General features: G+C 46.7%; 1 protein-coding gene across 1 annotated transcript in view; it reads left to right on the top strand.

Moving 5' to 3' along the window:
- The window catches only part of LOC135810229 (uncharacterized), a 65149-nt gene that overhangs the window by 40316 nt on the left and 4960 nt on the right, over positions 1 to 19873 (top strand). The window contains exons 20-29 of the mRNA XM_065323706.1: positions 7492 to 7587; positions 7791 to 7861; positions 9377 to 9542; positions 10912 to 11082; positions 12205 to 12380; positions 14218 to 14401; positions 16332 to 16470; positions 17193 to 17343; positions 18255 to 18756; positions 19702 to 19812. Coding sequence (XP_065179778.1) covers positions 7492 to 7587; positions 7791 to 7861; positions 9377 to 9542; positions 10912 to 11082; positions 12205 to 12380; positions 14218 to 14401; positions 16332 to 16470; positions 17193 to 17343; positions 18255 to 18756; positions 19702 to 19812 — 1767 coding nt within the window. The remainder of the gene's footprint in view (positions 1 to 7491; positions 7588 to 7790; positions 7862 to 9376; positions 9543 to 10911; positions 11083 to 12204; positions 12381 to 14217; positions 14402 to 16331; positions 16471 to 17192; positions 17344 to 18254; positions 18757 to 19701; positions 19813 to 19873) is intronic.

The following is a 19873-nucleotide window of genomic DNA, read 5'->3' as shown; positions in this document are numbered from 1 at the left end:
GTTGTGTCGTGCGGTGGAGGATCAAGTTTCACGAGAGGATCCCGTCAACGGCAAGTGGACAGTCAAGTCGACTGGTGGCGTGTCCCTATGGTGCGATGCATCCAACCTGGCGCTAGGTGTTGTCATCAGCGAAGATGGCTCCGTGATTGAGGATCACTGTTGGCTCAGGCCTAAGTCAGACAAGCGGCACATCAACGTTGCCGAGTTAGACGCCGTCCTTCGTGGCTTGTCTGCTGTCGTGGATCACAGAGTGGCCAACGTTCGAGTCATGACCGATTCGAAGACGGTGCATGGATGGCTAAAGTCTCTCTTGGGCAACATCCAGCGAGTGAAGGTGAATGGCCTCTACAGAGCTCTTGTAGAGCGTAGATTGCAGCTGATTGACGACTTGGTCGAGGTTTACAAGTTGAAGATATCTGTCGAGTGGGTGCCTTCACAGAAAAACCTGGCTGACCGTCTGACCCGTGTGCCGGCATCCTGGCTCAAGATGCCCGAGTCACCGGTGGTTGCGGCGGCGACCCAGAGCAGTGCGTGTGCAGGTGTCCACAGTTCTGCCCCACTTGCCTTCGACATCATCCGGGACCAGCAGGGAGCAGATACTGCCATCCAGCAGACGGTGGAGGATGTCAACGGTATGCAGACAGTTAGGGCGAAGCAGTTTCAGAAGGTGGCACCACAGCTGAGAGTGCGGGATGGCGTGCTGTATCGGTCAATCAAGTTGCCGCCTGCCAATGAAGCATGCGAGGTGCCCGTGATTCCGAGCTTGCTAGAGCAAGATGCCCTCCGAATCGCCCATGAGAACACTGGCCACGGATCATGGGAGGTGGTCCATGAGATGATGCGTCAGCAGTGCTACCTTCCTGGGATGGCAAGGAAGTGCCAGGAGTTCGTCGGTCTTTGCGACAGTTGTGCCGCTGCAAACCCTGCTGCTGGTGGTCATGCTTCGCCGACACGTCCCGAAGTGCCGGCGCGCCCATGGCAAGTTGTGGCGATTGATACCTTGGAGCTAGGACCGAGCCGAGCTGGGTTCCATTGCGTCTTGGTGTGTACGGATATGTTCACGCGCTATGTGGAGGTGATACCTTTGAAGCACCATGACGCTAAGTCAGTTGCCGAGGCGTTTGTGTCTGTGTGCTGCCGATGGGGTCCGCCGGAGGTGGTCAGATCAGACAACGGAACAGAGTTCGTCAATGCTGTCATGGACGCCTTGTACTTGGCGTTTGGAGTGGAAGTCAAGCACGGTGCAGTGCGACACCCTCAGTCACAAGGAAGCGTGGAGAGATTCAACCGGACCCTGTTGACTCTGATTCGCAAAGTACACTCGCAGTCCAACGACTGGAAGACCGACCTGTCAATGCTGCTGTACTTCTATCGCGTCCGACCGCATGGAGCAACGGGAGTTTCGCCTCAGCTAGCGATGACTGGTTGGCAGCCCCGTGGTCTTGTTGTAGAGGCCCAACAGCCCCTGTACACCTTGCCAGCATGGACGGCTGAGCTGCAGCGTCAAGCAGCTGCCATTCGTGATTTGATCGATGAAGAAATGGCGTCAGCTGATTCCCAAGAAGACGCCGACAAAGCAAGTTGCTGTTACGGGCCTGGTGACGTGGTGATGATGAAGATGACCAGCCGCGCGCAGAAACGCCTCCCGAAGTTTCAGCTTGGCTGGAGAGTCAAGAAGGTGTTGTCGGAGTCGACTGTAGTCGTTCAGAAAGTGGAAGACCCCAGGGTGGAGAAGATCGTCAACGTAGAGCTGCTGAAGCGTGCCGCAGCCAATCCTACTGTAGACCTGCCTGAGCCGCCTCAGCCAGATGATGCGAGCGAGGATGACGGTGGTTACCCGATGCGGCTAGAGCCCGGTGAGCTAGTCGCAGGTGTGCCTAGAGCTGAAGAGCCAAGATATGTGCTCCGGAACAGAGCTGGTATCAGGGCTCCAGTGAGATACGACTGAGAACTAGTAGCTGGTGATGGTTCGCAGAACTTTCATGTCCTTTCGTTTCTCTTTGCTTCTTTCGATGTGCTTGCCTATTATTGTCTTTTTAAGGTGATGTTACCAGGGAGGGAGATGTTGTAGTTTATGGTAACGTGGCAGCCACTGGCTGGAACTGTATTGTTACTTGTGCATGCTCTGCTTGGTATACCTTCTGCGTGATGCCATTTTCCGTGTATTGATTGTAGGTTAGTGAGTGCGCGTCTGCGCGGTGGTGCATGCTTTTCCATTCACTGATTGACCTGTCAGCGGTCAATCTTCTAGTTGCGGTTTCGGCGTGGTCTGCGCTGCCCTTATTCCGAGTTTGTAGCTTTTGTGTGCATCCTGACTTATGTATGGAGTGTGCTTGCGTGCACGCTTGCTACGCGTTACTTTTGGCAAGCTGGCCATGGTTCTTTTTCTGGCTTAGCTTCCGTTTGATCTTGGCGTGGAGTTAGTTCCAACTCGTGGTGATAACAGACGTTTCTCATTTTCCATCTAGAAGAATAACTAATTTCCTTGGAAGCTCTGTGGTGTTGTGAGTGAACTGGCCGTAAGCCGGCGTGGAGTGCATGTTCTCCAACAGACTAGTCCAGGGTACTAGTGTAGCAACTGCTTGGACTAGTCCAGGGTACTAGTGTAGCAACTGCTTGGACTAGTCCAGGGTACTAGTGTAGCAACTGCTTGGACTAGTCCAGGGTACTAGTGTAGCAACTGCTTGGACTAGTCCAGGGTACTAGTGTAGCAACTGCTTGGACTAGTCCAGGGTACTAGTGTAGCAACTGCTTGGACTAGTCCAGGGTACTAGTGTAGCAACTGCTTGGACTAGTCCAGGGTACTAGTGTAGCAACTGCTTGGACTAGTCCAGGGTACTAGTGTAGCAACTGCTTGGACTAGTCCAGGGTACTAGTGTAGCAACTGCTTGGACTAGTCCAGGGTACTAGTGTAGCAACTGCTTGGACTAGTCCAGGGTACTAGTGTAGCAACTGCTTGGACTAGTCCAGGGTACTAGTGTAGCAACTGCTTGGACTAGTCCAGGGTACTAGTGTAGCAACTGCTTGGACTAGTCCAGGGTACTAGTGTAGCAACTGCTTGGACTAGTCCAGGGTACTAGTGTAGCAACTGCTTGGACTAGTCCAGGGTACTAGTGTAGCAACTGCTTGGACTAGTCCAGGGTACTAGTGTAGCAACTGCTTGGACTAGTCCAGGGTACTAGTGTAGCAACTGCTTGGACTAGTCCAGGGTACTAGTGTAGCAACTGCTTGGACTAGTCCAGGGTACTAGTGTAGCAACTGCTTGGACTAGTCCAGGGTACTAGTGTAGCAACTGCTTGGACTAGTCCAGGGTACTAGTGTAGCAACTGCTTGGACTAGTCCAGGGTACTAGTGTAGCAACTGCTTGGACTAGTCCAGGGTACTAGTGTAGCAACTGCTTGGACTAGTCCAGGGTACTAGTGTAGCAACTGCTTGGACTAGTCCAGGGTACTAGTGTAGCAACTGCTTGGACTAGTCCAGGGTACTAGTGTAGCAACTGCTTGGACTAGTCCAGGGTACTAGTGTAGCAACTGCTTGGACTAGTCCAGGGTACTAGTGTAGCAACTGCTTGGACTAGTCCAGGGTACTAGTGTAGCAACTGCTTGGACTAGTCCAGGGTACTAGTGTAGCAACTGCTTGGACTAGTCCAGGGTACTAGTGTAGCAACTGCTTGGACTAGTCCAGGGTACTAGTGTAGCAACTGCTTGGACTAGTCCAGGGTACTAGTGTAGCAACTGCTTGGACTAGTCCAGGGTACTAGTGTAGCAACTGCTTGGACTAGTCCAGGGTACTAGTGTAGCAACTGCTTGGACTAGTCCAGGGTACTAGTGTAGCAACTGCTTGGACTAGTCCAGGGTACTAGTGTAGCAACTGCTTGGACTAGTCCAGGGTACTAGTGTAGCAACTGCTTGGACTAGTCCAGGGTACTAGTGTAGCAACTGCTTGGACTAGTCCAGGGTACTAGTGTAGCAACTGCTTGGACTAGTCCAGGGTACTAGTGTAGCAACTGCTTGGACTAGTGCAGGGTACTAGTGTAGCAACTGCTTGGACTAGTCCAGGGTACTAGTGTAGCAACTGCTTGGACTAGTCCAGGGTACTAGTGTAGCAACTGCTTGGACTAGTCCAGGGTACTAGTGTAGCAACTGCTTGGACTAGTCCAGGGTACTAGTGTAGCAACTGCTTGGACTAGTCCAGGGTACTAGTGTAGCAACTGCTTGGACTAGTCCAGGGTACTAGTGTAGCAACTGCTTGGACTAGTCCAGGGTACTAGTGTAGCAACTGCTTGGACTAGTCCAGGGTACTAGTGTAGCAACTGCTTGGACTAGTCCAGGGTACTAGTGTAGCAACTGCTTGGACTAGTCCAGGGTACTAGTGTAGCAACTGCTTGGACTAGTCCAGGGTACTAGTGTAGCAACTGCTTGGACTAGTCCAGGGTACTAGTGTAGCAACTGCTTGGACTAGTCCAGGGTACTAGTGTAGCAACTGCTTGGACTAGTCCAGGGTACTAGTGTAGCAACTGCTTGGACTAGTCCAGGGTACTAGTGTAGCAACTGCTTGGACTAGTCCAGGGTACTAGTGTAGCAACTGCTTGGACTAGTCCAGGGTACTAGTGTAGCAACTGCTTGGACTAGTCCAGGGTACTAGTGTAGCAACTGCTTGGACTAGTCCAGGGTACTAGTGTAGCAACTGCTTGGACTAGTCCAGGGTACTAGTGTAGCAACTGCTTGGACTAGTCCAGGGTACTAGTGTAGCAACTGCTTGGACTAGTCCAGGGTACTAGTGTAGCAACTGCTTGGACTAGTCCAGGGTACTAGTGTAGCAACTGCTTGGACTAGTCCAGGGTACTAGTGTAGCAACTGCTTGGACTAGTCCAGGGTACTAGTGTAGCAACTGCTTGGACTAGTCCAGGGTACTAGTGTAGCAACTGCTTGGACTAGTCCAGGGTACTAGTGTAGCAACTGCTTGGACTAGTCCAGGGTACTAGTGTAGCAACTGCTTGGACTAGTCCAGGGTACTAGTGTAGCAACTGCTTGGACTAGTCCAGGGTACTAGTGTAGCAACTGCTTGGACTAGTCCAGGGTACTAGTGTAGCAACTGCTTGGACTAGTCCAGGGTACTAGTGTAGCAACTGCTTGGACTAGTCCAGGGTACTAGTGTAGCAACTGCTTGGACTAGTCCAGGGTACTAGTGTAGCAACTGCTTGGACTAGTCCAGGGTACTAGTGTAGCAACTGCTTGGACTAGTCCAGGGTACTAGTGTAGCAACTGCTTGGTCTAGTCCAGGGTACTAGTGTAGCAACTGCTTGGACTAGTCCAGGGTACTAGTGTAGCAACTGCTTGGACTAGTCCAGGGTACTAGTGTAGCAACTGCTTGGACTAGTCCAGGGTACTAGTGTAGCAACTGCTTGGACTAGTCCAGGGTACTAGTGTAGCAACTGCTTGGACTAGTCCAGGGTACTAGTGTAGCAACTGCTTGGACTAGTCCAGGGTACTAGTGTAGCAACTGCTTGGACTAGTCCAGGGTACTAGTGTAGCAACTGCTTGGACTAGTCCAGGGTACTAGTGTAGCAACTGCTTGGACTAGTCCAGGGTACTAGTGTAGCAACTGCTTGGACTAGTCCAGGGTACTAGTGTAGCAACTGCTTGGACTAGTCCAGGGTACTAGTGTAGCAACTGCTTGGACTAGTCCAGGGTACTAGTGTAGCAACTGCTTGGACTAGTCCAGGGTACTAGTGTAGCAACTGCTTGGACTAGTCCAGGGTACTAGTGTAGCAACTGCTTGGACTAGTCCAGGGTACTAGTGTAGCAACTGCTTGGACTAGTCCAGGGTACTAGTGTAGCAACTGCTTGGACTAGTCCAGGGTACTAGTGTAGCAACTGCTTGGACTAGTCCAGGGTACTAGTGTAGCAACTGCTTGGACTAGTCCAGGGTACTAGTGTAGCAACTGCTTGGACTAGTCCAGGGTACTAGTGTAGCAACTGCTTGGACTAGTCCAGGGTACTAGTGTAGCAACTGCTTGGACTAGTCCAGGGTACTAGTGTAGCAACTGCTTGGACTAGTCCAGGGTACTAGTGTAGCAACTGCTTGGACTAGTCCAGGGTACTAGTGTAGCAACTGCTTGGACTAGTCCAGGGTACTAGTGTAGCAACTGCTTGGACTAGTCCAGGGTACTAGTGTAGCAACTGCTTGGACTAGTCCAGGGTACTAGTGTAGCAACTGCTTGGACTAGTCCAGGGTACTAGTGTAGCAACTGCTTGGACTAGTCCAGGGTACTAGTGTAGCAACTGCTTGGACTAGTCCAGGGTACTAGTGTAGCAACTGCTTGGACTAGTCCAGGGTACTAGTGTAGCAACTGCTTGGACTAGTCCAGGGTACTAGTGTAGCAACTGCTTGGACTAGTCCAGGGTACTAGTGTAGCAACTGCTTGGACTAGTCCAGGGTACTAGTGTAGCAACTGCTTGGACTAGTCCAGGGTACTAGTGTAGCAACTGCTTGGACTAGTCCAGGGTACTTGTCATGTGTAGCAGTAGTCCTGGTACTGAACTGGCGGATGCTCCATGCCATGGCAGAATATGGTTTGGGCAAACAATTTAGGACACGTTGGAATGCTATCACGGCAAAGCTCCCACAGCTCAGCCACAAACCGGAGCTGGACAGGCCAAGACGCTTTGCTCATACCCGTGGCAAACCTTTGTATGCTATCTGTCGTACTTTTGTTTGGCTATAAGTCGACCTTTTATTACCTAAAACCGGATTAAAGGAAGGGGTAGTCGACTTTCAACCGGGGTTTAGTTGCTATGGATCATATTGACTCATTAAGCCGGTAAGTGGAAGACCCAACGTGGGTCGATTTATTAACGGTAAAATGCGGTGTTTAAAATGACAGACATCCCGGTTTGAACCCTGGCACTGTGGTGGTGGTGGTGGTCATACCGTATTTCCGCGCATATAAAGCCATGGCGTTATAGGTGAAACATCGCTGTTTTAAACCAATTTTTTGGAGAAAAAAGCCTCGGTTTTAACGCCATGGCGCTAAAAGTGAGAGGCGCTTACATGCAAAAATCGGCAGAGTTTTAACTTCGAGTACTCGTATGGTGCCGTTGCACGTTCATGTCGAGCATCCATGTACTTTCAATTTTCCGTGAAAATTTCAAATTGTGAACCTATTGTGTACAAGGTGGCATACAAACTTGTGTGAAGGTGCGGTGGTGGTATGGCATGTGACAGTGGGGATGGGTACATGCAGAGAGAATCACCGCTCCTGTAGGTTCACTGAAAGAATTGAACTCACCTTTAATGCCGGATGCAACTTCCTCCACATTGAATTTTGTTCACTTATAACGCCATGGCTTTATGAGTGAGAGTGGCCTTATATTCGGATATAACGCCATGGCTTTATATGCGCGGAAATACGGTAGGTATTAACATTACACTTGGTGTTGGATTTCTTCTTGACTGGATCACTCTCTTATTTATTGTTTTCTATTTCAGTTCCTGGCTCACGACACTGATTTCTCCAGTCCTCTTCCAAGATTTGAAACTGACCTTGACCGAGGTGACGTGTGGTTTCCCATCGGCATTCCAAAGGTCAGTGTCTACCACCGGTCCTGTTTCAGAAAGCTGCTTTTGTCCTGCTATTTATGTACTGTGGAGAGAGGTTTTCCGCGGCAATCTCCTGTCATGCGATCTTGCACAGAGGTAGCGCAAAAGACCCATTTCCCCATGGTTCACTATTCTTTTTATTATCCTTCAGTTTAATTGGATATGGTGATGGTTTGCCTTGTGCACAGGGTGATGTTCACTTCGATCCTTATGTTGAAGGCAGCAAGTTCATGAGCTTTGTCCGCACCACTTACTCAAGGTAAGGAACACTATAATTATCATTAAAATAGAAGAAATCACATGGAAACGAGGTATGAAGCAACTATCCACGACTGTAACAAGATAATAATATAGTTGCTTCATAACTTGTTTCCATGTGTGATTTCTTCTACAGTAAAACCTGTAACTAACGACCACCGTGACTAGCGACCGGCCTGGTACTACCGACCACTTCGTCAGGCACGGACGGTATCACATTCAAAATGCACTGTGACTAGCAACTACCTGCTGAACGCGACCAGCGACCGCCTTTTCTTGTCCCAATGTCGAATTTTGACCCGTAACTAGCGACCGCGATGTAGCAAATCAAACATTGCTCGAAGCTCTTTCTCGAAATTTTGATGATTTTCCATGGTCGTTTCGATACTACAGCTGGACAAATGAACGCAGTCTCATTTGGTAGTTGGCCGCAGCCAGATGTGAACCGGATAACGAGTGAGGTATGGAAGCAAGCAAGGACTGAGAACAGAGTGTCTCAGAAAGAATAGTCGTGCCAGTGGATAGCAGAAATAGGCCATGATGCAGAACCACTTGGGACCGTCAGATTAATTTTCCTGGACCGAGCCAGCCGGGAAAAAACCCTCGCGCCGACGGACGCATTTGTGAGGGAAAAAACCGGGTGTATATCCCCAATGGCGATTAGGCATCATGTAGGCATGGCAAGCACATCACGGCAAACAGTGATAAAAAGCATTGATAATATGCACAGAAATAAAGGGTGGGAGGGCAGGGACACTGGTGAGACTCAAAACTGACTGAAGAAGTCAGGAAAAGAAGCGACAACAAAGAACACACCAGATGCCATATTTGCAACTGAAAAATATTTCGCGAGAAATCATTTCTCGCCTATCTCGCTGCGCTCGGCCGGCGAGAAATACAACCTCTCTGTCGAAGTGCAATCACACAGCTCAGTCACCAGGGCACACTGACAGTCTGTGCTGGCTAGCTAGCATGCTACGGTACATGTACTCACCTGTACGGAACACAGGCCAGGATACGATGGCGGATAATATTAATAGTCTAGAGTGAAGGTGCGAAAACTCGCAACATCGCCACATCACGTAGATCTACTGGTAGACATACGGGCCAAAAGGTCGTATCGCTTCCAGTGTATAAAAAAACTTGATTTTCTCTCTCTCCAAGTGTTGTATGATCTGAAAGAAGAATGTCAGTGCGCAAGTGGTGGGGGATTGTATTATCTGCATTTTGACATACATTATCATATAGTGGGATCCATATATGGTCGCGCGGTGCAAACCTCTAACTAAAGACCACCTGCCACTAAAGACCACTTTTCCGGGCACCAAGGGGTGGTCGTTAGTTACAGGTTTTACTGTATTTGAGTTATTTGTATTAGCTCAGTATCCAAGTTAAATTACACTATGTCAACAAATCCGAGTTTCACATTTCTTTCCCTCTATTAGCTGTGAAGTGGGAAACCTTCACAGGAGATAAATTCTCACTATTATTTTGACTGGTTGACTGTGTCATTCAGATGCACTGGACGTTCCTTCAAGCGCCCTCGTGAACAGTTCAACAAGATCTCCTCAATCATCGACGCAACACAGCTGTATGGCGACGAAGACCGACTCAAACTGCTGCGAACGCACAAGAACGGGAAGCTAATCGTAGACAAGATCCAGGGAGAGGAGTATATTCCAGTAAGCTTGAGTCCTGTGCGATTGTTTCTAATCTTATGTTGCATACTAATAGTGCTGGTGGATATGGAACACTTCATTGCTTGTGTTTGAAATGGTTGCTTGAAGTAGATAGATAAAAGACCTCAACATCACCACATTCCGGTGTGACATTCCTGTGTGACATTCCGGTGTGACATGCCGGTGTGACATTCCGGTGTGACATTCCGGTGTGACATGCCGGTGTGACATGCCGGTGGAACCTAATACATAATCATGTGCTTTCCTGGATGGTCAACTTTACTACTCCTCAACTTTACTACTCCTCAACTTTACTACTCCTCAACTTTACTACTCCTCAACTTTACTACTCCTCAACTTTACTACTCCTCAACTTTACTACTCCTCAACTTTACTACTCCTCAACTTTACTACTCCTCAACTTTACTACTCCTCAACTTTACTACTCCTCAACTTTACTACTCCTCAACTTTACTACTCCTCAACTTTACTACTCCTCAACTTTACTACTCCTCAACTTTACTACTCCTCAACTTTACTACTCCTCAACTTTACTACTCCTCAACTTTACTACTCCTCAACTTTACTACTCCTCAACTTTACTACTCCTCAACTTTACTACTCCTCAACTTTACTACTCCTCAACTTTACTACTCCTCAACTTTACTACTCCTCAACTTTACTACTCCTCAACTTTACTACTCCTCAACTTTACTACTCCTCAACTTTACTACTCCTCAACTTTACTACTCCTCAACTTTACTACTCCTCAACTTTACTACTCCTCAACTTTACTACTCCTCAACTTTACTACTCCTCAACTTTACTACTCCTCAACTTTACTACTCCTCAACTTTACTACTCCTCAACTTTACTACTCCTCAACTTTACTACTCCTCAACTTTACTACTCCTCAACTTTACTACTCCTCAACTTTACTACTCCTCAACTTTACTACTCCTCAACTTTACTACTCCTCAACTTTACTACTCCTCAACTTTACTACTCCTCAACTTTACTACTCCTCAACTTTACTACTCCTCAACTTTACTACTCCTCAACTTTACTACTCCTCAACTTTACTACTCCTCAACTTTACTACTCCTCAACTTTACTACTCCTCAACTTTACTACTCCTCAACTTTACTACTCCTCAACTTTACTACTCCTCAACTTTACTACTCCTCAACTTTACTACTCCTCAACTTTACTACTCCTCAACTTTACTACTCCTCAACTTTACTACTCCTCAACTTTATAGTAACTGGTCCGTAAAACAGCACTAGTGCTTGGGCAAATAAATGTAGTTGTCCATTGTTCTGCCCTGGAAAGTGGTTTTTCCGTTCCTGTCTCTGTCCCCTGCCTCCTGCAGCTGAATCGCATGGGCCTGGCCAATGACAACCCTGTTGGTCGGCCCAGTCAATACCTGTGTGTGGCTGGTGATACTAGAGCTAATGTCCAGCCTGGTTTGATCGTGCTCCACACGCTGTTTGTACGCGAGCACAATCGCCTCTGTGATCTCTACATCGCCCGCAAGCCCACGGTAAGGTTAATGCAAACAATACGTCTGCGGCGCATAGTGATGTGTTGCTCGCACAGTTTCCACCGCAACATGCCCCTTCACTGGTACCAGTTCAGAGTGTATGTATGGAAATGAAAAGGAATTGCAATGCGCATGTGCATGTACAGTACTGGGAACTGAAATCCGACCCCTGCCTGAGCGGTGCGCTCACATCGCAAAGACCCAACACGGGATGGTAAAACTACGAAACAGAGACCGCTAGAATGTAAACCCACCGCTCAGGCAGGGGTCGGATTTCAGTTGCCAGCACTGTACATATGTTGATGTACAGATTATCAGTTGATTATCATTTGATTATCAGTTGATTATCAGTTGATTATCAGTTGATTATCAGTTGATTATCATTTGATTATCAGTTGATTATCAGTTGATTATCATTTGATTATCATTTGATTATCAGTTGATTATCATTTGATTATCAGTTGATTATCAGTTGATTATCAGTTGATTATCATTTGATTATCATTTGATTATCAGTTGATTATCAGTTGATTATCATTTGATTATCAGTTGATTATCATTTGATTATCAGATTATCAGTTGATTATCATTTGATTATCAGATTATCAGCTGATTATCAGTTGATCAGGCGCGTAGCACCGCTGTTGGAGGGTGTGGCCGGAGGGGTGGTCAGCCCGGGAAAAATTTGAAATTAAGGTGCAATATCCTGCATTCTGTGCACTTTTTGGCATTGTGTTAAAAAACTGGACCGGCTGCTATGTTGGTTATCAGTTGATTATCAGATTATCAGTTGTCTGAGGATTGCCTTAGCTTTGCTATGTGCATGAAACGCAGCGTCACAACAATGACCTAGCCAGTTGTCTCTTTTCTCTTCTGCCTTTTGTGGTATTGTTCCATCCTTGTGGTGTTGAGCACTCTCGGAAATCTGGAAATTCTCGCCATATTATGACTGTACATGTAGATGTAGGTAATTGGAAAGTAGAAAACATGTTTCTTGCGGGCACCTAAGTCTGGACCAGCATTGCCCTAATTGTACCACAGTAGCTCTTACTTCGTTCAGCCATGTTGTGGTGCCATGTAAACAAGGCTATGCACTCTGTTCTTGATTTGTGTCCTCTGCAGGCACTGGACTTGGAAGTATTTGAATATGCTCGCAGGATTGTCATAGCCGAGCTGCAGGCTATCACATACAGAGAGTACTTGCCAGCGTTGCTTGGGCAGGACCTGGCTAAGTACACTGGCTACGACTCCAAGGTTAATCCCAGCGTCAGCAATATCTTTGCAACGGCTGCTTTCCGGTGAGATATCTACTGGAAATATGTTGTACTTCGGAGTAGGATTGTTGTACATGCGGCGGCATGCTTTAGCTGACGACATTAGGATGCCGAATGGAAAAGGCTGGGCTATGGCAACCCTTTCTTTCTATTCAGTACAATTAAGATCCCGTCGTGGAGCGTAGGATGGAGCTAGTAGTAGTAGTAGTAGTAGTAGTCAACGCAATAAATAGAGTAATCTGCGCACTCAGTACAAACACCATTAGCAAAACTTGTTTTCATGTAAATAACTAAGCTTGTTCCTAAACGTTTTCGTCGCCATCTCATCAGAGGATTACTGGCAAATCAAAACTAGCTCTAAACTCAATATATATATATACGCACATTGCAAGTAATAATTTAGACCCTACCTAGCGCGAGAAAATGTTAGCTGAAAGAAACATTACATCAATCAACGACATCAGGTGACAACAGATGCGATAAATTCAGTACTAGAAAGTAACCACAAACGAGCACTACTGATCTAAATTCACAAACAATTTCAACGTAAACAAATTCGTGTAGGCAGAAAAAGAATTTGTTTACGTTGAAATTGTTTGTGAATTTAGATCAGTAGTTCTCGTTTGTGGTTACTTTCTAGTGGTGAATTTATCGCATCTGTTGTCACCTGATATCGTTGATTGATGTAATGTTTCTTTCAGCTAACATTTTCTCGCGCTAGGTAGGGTCTAAATTATTACTTGCAATGTGCGTATATATATTGAGTTTAGAGCTAGTTTTGATTTGCCAGTAATCCTCTGATGAGATGGCGACGAAAACGTTTAGGAACAAGCTTAGTTATTTACATGAAAACAAGTTTTGCTAATGGTGTTTGTACTGAGTGCGCAGCTTACATTTTTATCTCCACGTAAGCTTTTTAGTAGTAGTAGTATTTATTATTTGACTAGGGGAGTCCCAACAGGCATGGCCTTGTTACAGGGAACCCTAGGTGAAGCTGTTTTGAGTGTTCCAACATTTGTATGCCAATGCACATGTAATTGCACACTTTTTGCAGTTACTTGGTCTTTTCTTCACTATAAATTAATCCTTGGCTCTCCCGTCATCCGAGTTTATTCTTGCTGATAGCTTACCATATCAAAATGGAAAGACCCATTAGAATTTTCCATCATTGTCATTTTCGGCAGACCTCATTCCCTCGATACATGTTCATACCAATGACAGAGGCTCCACATTTGCATATCAATACTTCTAGATTTGCAGTACTTGCCATGTATTCGGTAATCATGATTGGGCTGATGCAGTTCTTCAGCTACGCTCGGAAGGTTAAACAAATTCTACTGATTTCTCATTAAATGGGAACAAGGAAAACGGTGGGGCACAAGTTAAGCATTAGGTTTTCTCGTTGAACAGGATTCTCCAGACAGGAACCGAAATGCAGCAAGGAAAACCCTGACCTTCCAGTCTCTTTCTGTCTGTCTGTCTATAGACTCTCATTGTAGGCATGTCAAGCTTTTACCAAACTCTCTGTCTCTCTGTCTGTCTCTCCGTCTGTCTGTCTGTCTCTCTCTCTCTCTCTCTCTCTCTCTCTCTCTCTCTCTCTCTCTCTCTCTCTCTCTCTCTCTCTCTCTCGCTCTCTCTCTCTCTCTCTCTCTCTCTCTCTCTCTCTCTCTCTCTCTCTCTCTCTCTCTCTCTCTCTCTCTCTCTCTCTCTCGGAGTACCTGACTTTCATCTGAAACTAAACATTCCACGGTGAAGTTTGTTGTTTGCCATGCCAATAGCTAACAAAGGCTGCTCTACCCTCACAAAGTAAATTTTTTACAACTCCCAACCTTGCCCATCTGCTGTTGTTTGGCTTGTATAGATTTGGTCACTCACAAGTGAACACCCATCTGTGGAGATTTGATGAGAATGGCAGTGTACCACACGTAGGGCATGTTGCCCTGAGGGAGGCCTACTTTACACCTGAGAGAGTGATGCACGAAGGCGGTGTAGACCCGTATCTACGCGGAATGGTGGAACAGCGTGCGCAAGAAATTGACACACTGGTGAGTAGAGTGTAGCGTTGAATGCATTGGACCAGGCAGGGGTGTCGGACACGATACGGTCACTATGGTATTGACCGTACCACTCTTTGTCCCTGGCAACCCGTGAATCAATCAAAAACATTGATTTAGACTCTAAATTTCGAACATTTTCAGCGGAGCCACGCAGTCCCAATAAGTAAATTGCAACCTCAGATGGCTGACCGCACCACCCTAAATTAAAGGGGAAGTTAAGGCAAAAATTAAAATTTCACCAGTTGTAGTCTTCGGGGTGCTGAGTCAAATGGTCTTGGTCCGAGAAAGCTTAAGACGCTCCCTTCCTACTTGAATCCCAATCGAACTCGCGCACTTCCACCGAAATTGGGTGACTGCGCCCTACTAGATGGGGATTTGTATGCAAAATGTCACTAAAAGCGCCATTTCGTTCTTATAAAAGCACGGATGACCGCGATTGGCCCATATGTTGTAGTCTTTTGGACGCTGAGTCGACTGGTTTTGGTCCGAAAAGGCTGCGATGCAGCGTTCCTCCTTTATTCCCAATCGAACATGGTTGAACAAGCGGTCACGTGCTCCTGGGTGCCCAAATCACCTGGTCACCACGCCAGCAGGCGACAACTTTCACACCAAGGCGTAACGCGCGACCAGGCTAGTGCGACAAATTTTCGTTGAGTTCGTAACGCGCGTCCGGCGGGGTGCGGCGATCTTTTCATTGCAGTTTGCACTGCAAAAAAAGGCTGAAAACTGTGAAAGCACGTGTACCGCGCGCGTGGTGAAAAGTTCAAAACTGGACGCAGCAGCAGCAGGAAGTCCTGACACTCGAAGGCGCATCATTCAGTGGTTGGCGATCTCAATGGTTTCTTCTTTCCCGAGGTCGTTTTGCACTCTGATAGTTAAAATATACAGTCTTCTATTGATATCGTTGTCGCCCTTTGCCGTCGGGTTTGTAACAGTTGGATAGCTACTGAATTTCTGTGCCTTCAATGTGGATGAAAAGAAAAAAATGATGCGGCAAAAGCAAAAAAAAATGATGCGGCAATAGCAAAAAAGTGATGCGGCAATAGCAAAAAAAGGACTGCGGCAATATAGAAACCTGTGTAACGGCTCCTGTGCGACTTTGCATGTAACGCCCTGCGTGCGGCAAACATGTGCCAATGTAACGCTTCATGGCCTCACTGCGGCAACATATATTGCCAGTACGGTACATATGGGCCAATCGCGGTCATCCGTGCTTTTATAAGAACGAAATGGCGCTTTTAGTGACATTTTGCATACAAATCCCCATCTAGTGGGGCGCAGTCACCCAGTTTCGGTGGAAGTGCGCGAGTTCGATTGGGATTCAAGTAGGAAGGGAGCGTCTCAGCTTCTTTGGACCACGACCATTTGACTCAGCACCCCGAAGACTACAACTGGTGAAATTTTGATTTTAGCCTTAACTTCCCCTTAAACTTCCGACGTCCCAGAGCATTGACTACCGTGTGGATACTGCATGGTATACATGAGTACGGGGGCCATTGTGCAGGATGTGCGTATAGTTATGCAATATGTGAGGTGCTAGTCACATGGTATGTATCATACAGCTCAGTCTCTGTGAAACGGTGTAGATCAGTACATCTGTTTGGATACGTGTGTGAATGTGCAGGTCTTCTGTCCGCTCCTAATTATCTGATGGTGGTACTACGTGCACAGATATCGTACATGTACTTGAATACGTAGAAGTTAATCGTGACACCTCCCTTCCTTTTCTTCTTTTGATAATGCTATTTTCCGTGGTTGGATTCATCCTCCCTTTCTTGTAATGGCTATGTATTGTTATGTGCCATGAAGTGGAGACGATAAATAAATAAATAATAAAATTAATAAAATCGGCGAAATGATGATTCTACAAGAACAATTAGAATCCACTGGTTTGCGTGTGTGCCGCTGTGTGTGTCAGATGATTGACGACATGAGGAATGTGCTATTCCCCGTGGGAAGACGTGATGGCTTGGACTTGGCAGCATTGAATATCCAGCGAAGTCGCGACCATGGTATTCCAGACTACAACACAGCACGGAAAGAAATCCTCAGCAAATGTAGGTCTAGATAAGGGTCACAAAAGCTTTGCAGCCTTTATTTCAAGCTTTTTTTCTCAGACCAGCTCTAAATTCAGAAAATTCTGACTCTGGAGTCACAAGATGTATCTTCCAACCCAGCCAAGTGCATCTTGACGCTGGGAAGGATCTTCTTTTTTTAAAGAGACTTTAAATGCAATTTTCTTTCCTGCTTTTTATGCCGATGCACGTGGATTAATGGCTACAAATGTACATTGGTCCACATGGGTACATGGGTTCATGGGTACATGGGTCCATAGGTACATGGGTCCATGAGTACATGAGCACACGAGCACATGGGTACATGGTACGTGGGTACGTGGGTCCATAGGTACGTGAGTCCATAGGTACGTGGGTCTATAGGTACGTGGGTCCATGGGTCCATGAGCACATGGGTACATGGTTCTATGGGCACATAAGTAGGACAAGGTGGAGAATAATACTATAAGTATGATCTTGGTGCAGTGAGGTGCACTTCTGTCCTATTCATTTTCAATGTGAACTCGTGCCTAAATGCTACACACAACAACACACAACACTGACAAAATGCAAGATTCCTCGCAACGTGCTAACTGGCATAGGATTGGTTGTGATTAGGGTTGAAATCTACAATGCCCCTACCTTGTGGTGGCTGATGTCATGTTCAGCACTATCATGATTCTTCCTTTCTCCCTGTCTGTACTATGCGCTTGCTTTGCTTCTAGTCTATCAAGATATTGCGCAGATCACAAAGAACACGACAGTCGTGTCCCAGTTGAAGGCTGTGTATCCCAGCGTTGACGTGCTAGATGCCTGGGTTGGTGGGCTGGCTGAAGATCATGTCAGCGGATCAGAACTTGGCCCAATGTTTCACAAGTGAGTTTAATGTCTATTTTGGATAATGGGAACCACATTTTCGGGACTGTCAGCAAAACATGCATTCTGTTGATATCTCGTACTTATGGTCGTATGCAAGAGCAATGGTCTTTAGCGATTTTGGTGCTGAATTTTCAATCATTGTCCTAACGCATGCTTGGGAAGCAGCTGAGCAAAGCCACACTAGAAGACAGAGAACACAAATTCTTTTCCAAGGGGATTTCCCTGGTAATTGGCAAACTTAGCCGAGGCTTACCAATAACACTGAAAAGATTCATGGATAAAAAAGTCCTTACCAGGAAGCTGCTAAGTCATCCACGGCACCACTGAACACCGACATTGAATTCTGGTCTGGAGCTGAGTAATGCCTCTAGCTAACATTTATTAAACCTGAGTAAAGTCTACTTGTTGACTGCTGCAATGTGCATCATTGGAGTGTGGTACAGTCAGACCTGGCTTTTACGGTCCTATTTTATCCGGTTCCCTCGTCATCCGGCAGAAAATCGTTGGTTACCGATTTACAGCATAATATGCTGTACAGTCAACTTGGCTTATAACGACACTCGGCGGGGCATCAGAAAAGTGTCCTTATTAGCGAAGTGTCGTTGTATGTGTAACAGTTGGATGGGACTTTGCTCTAGGCATGGAAATATATACTGTCGTTATTCGCGAATTGTCGTTATATCCGCAGTCGTTATTAGCGAAGTTGACTGTAAATCGGTAACCAACGATTTTCTTCCGTCATGCATACACACCGTATGTGTGTTCGATTATCCGCTTCCTTAGCCCATCCGGATATTTTGTGGAAAACGAATGTGTGCGGTTAAGCGAGATCTGACTATATACCAACTTCACATGAACTAGTGTGCCCTGTTTGCATTATGTTGTGTGATTGCTCTGCCGTGCTGCAGGATCATAGTGGCGAATTTTGAAGCCATTCGCAACGGCGATCGCTTCTGGTACGAACGCATCATGAATAAATCCGAGATTGAGATGATACACAACCTGACGCTGACCGAAATCATTAAACTCAACACGGGAGTCAAGAGCTACCCGAGCAATCCTTTCTTCGCAACACGCTTCTGCAAGTCGGTGCTAAACCATCAATGTGTCCCCGTGGACAAGCCAAGCTGTCCTGGACAGAGCTCAACCACTAACCCACCAACAATGGCGTCGTTTTCACCTACGGGAATTCCTAGTGGTCCACCGGATACCGACTCTCAACCAGATATTCCCACGCCATTGCCTTGTGTGGCGAATGGGACACTCCCCACGTCACCCTGTTGTACAGACCATGTGTTGTGCGAAGCCAGCCTAGCATCGGTACAGAGAAGTTTAAACATGACCCTTGCAGATGTGCACAGATATCAAGAAACCATACAAAACTTGACGAATGCGCGGACGGAAACACTGGTACGTAACATTGTACAACAAGCACAAACTTTGAAGTGCACAATCTTAGTACATGTACATGTATAATTATGTATGTAGCAGGATTGCAGCATGTACACACAGCAGGGTTCTAGCCAAAGCAGGGGGGGGGGGGGGGGAGGGGTGCAGCTCCCTCCTACTCTGATTGAGTGCCCCCTGTGAGAAAGTGGTGCCCCCCCCCTACTCATTTGCCGATTTTTTGTGTTTTTCATGCCATTCAACGAAAATGCAGTCGATAGTCACTACTAGTACCAGGGGATTCATAAAGGCACATTTGTCTGGCATGAAGTCGGGGGTTCACCCCTGTTTGTTGCATTTTGTATGGCAGGACAATTTTGGAAAATAGAAAAATGGGTTACGGGGTAACTGTTTCCCCTGCCCCCCCCCCCCTACAATTGTGACCTGGCTAGAACCCTGCACAGCACATGTACAGCAGTGTGTCAGTGTGCCGAGGAGCAGGCCTGCTAGTTTATTGTTTGTATACATGATGTATGTGGCAAGACGCTGATGAAACCTGACAAGGTCACAACAGCTAGCAGTCCAGAGAGTTAGGATGCACACGGCATATGCTAATGTGTACACGTGTAGCTAGAATGTTAGCCATACAAGAAGTACAAGAATAAGAGGATGAAAAAGTGCGTGAAACTCGGAGAAAAACGTGTTTCGTACCCTTATTCTTGTTGGAACTAGCTCTGCCTTTCGGTATTGAGCACTCTCTTTTGGACAGCCTGGAACCTCTCTGTTATAATGTTAGCCATAGATGGAACACTTCCTCAAACATATTGCCTCATTGCCTCATTGCCAGCGAACTATGTCATCCCCTGAAACTCTTCCTTGGCTCTTGTTTCCTTGGAATATCATGTTAATACAGTGTGCAAATCTTTACCGGCGTATTGTGTTCTGGGTTGTGATGGACCTTGTCTGCAGGTATTGTTGGCCAACTGCACACTAAGAGCCACACAGTCTGAGCAGGATCGTGCAAGACTGTCGACACTCTCCTCCAACTTGCAGGCCACCATCTCCAACTTGAGAGCAACGGTAGGGTGGAACAGAGTCTATACCATTCATTGCTGCTTTTAAATTGCTGCCAAAGTTCATT

The sequence above is a fragment of the Sycon ciliatum genome, chromosome 2 (assembly GCF_964019385.1).
Source record: "Sycon ciliatum chromosome 2, ocSycCili1.1, whole genome shotgun sequence".
NCBI classification, from domain to species: Eukaryota; Metazoa; Porifera; class Calcarea; order Leucosolenida; family Sycettidae; genus Sycon; species Sycon ciliatum.
The sequence above is the reverse complement of the archived record's forward strand: the minus strand, read 5'-3'. Positions and strand labels throughout refer to the sequence as shown.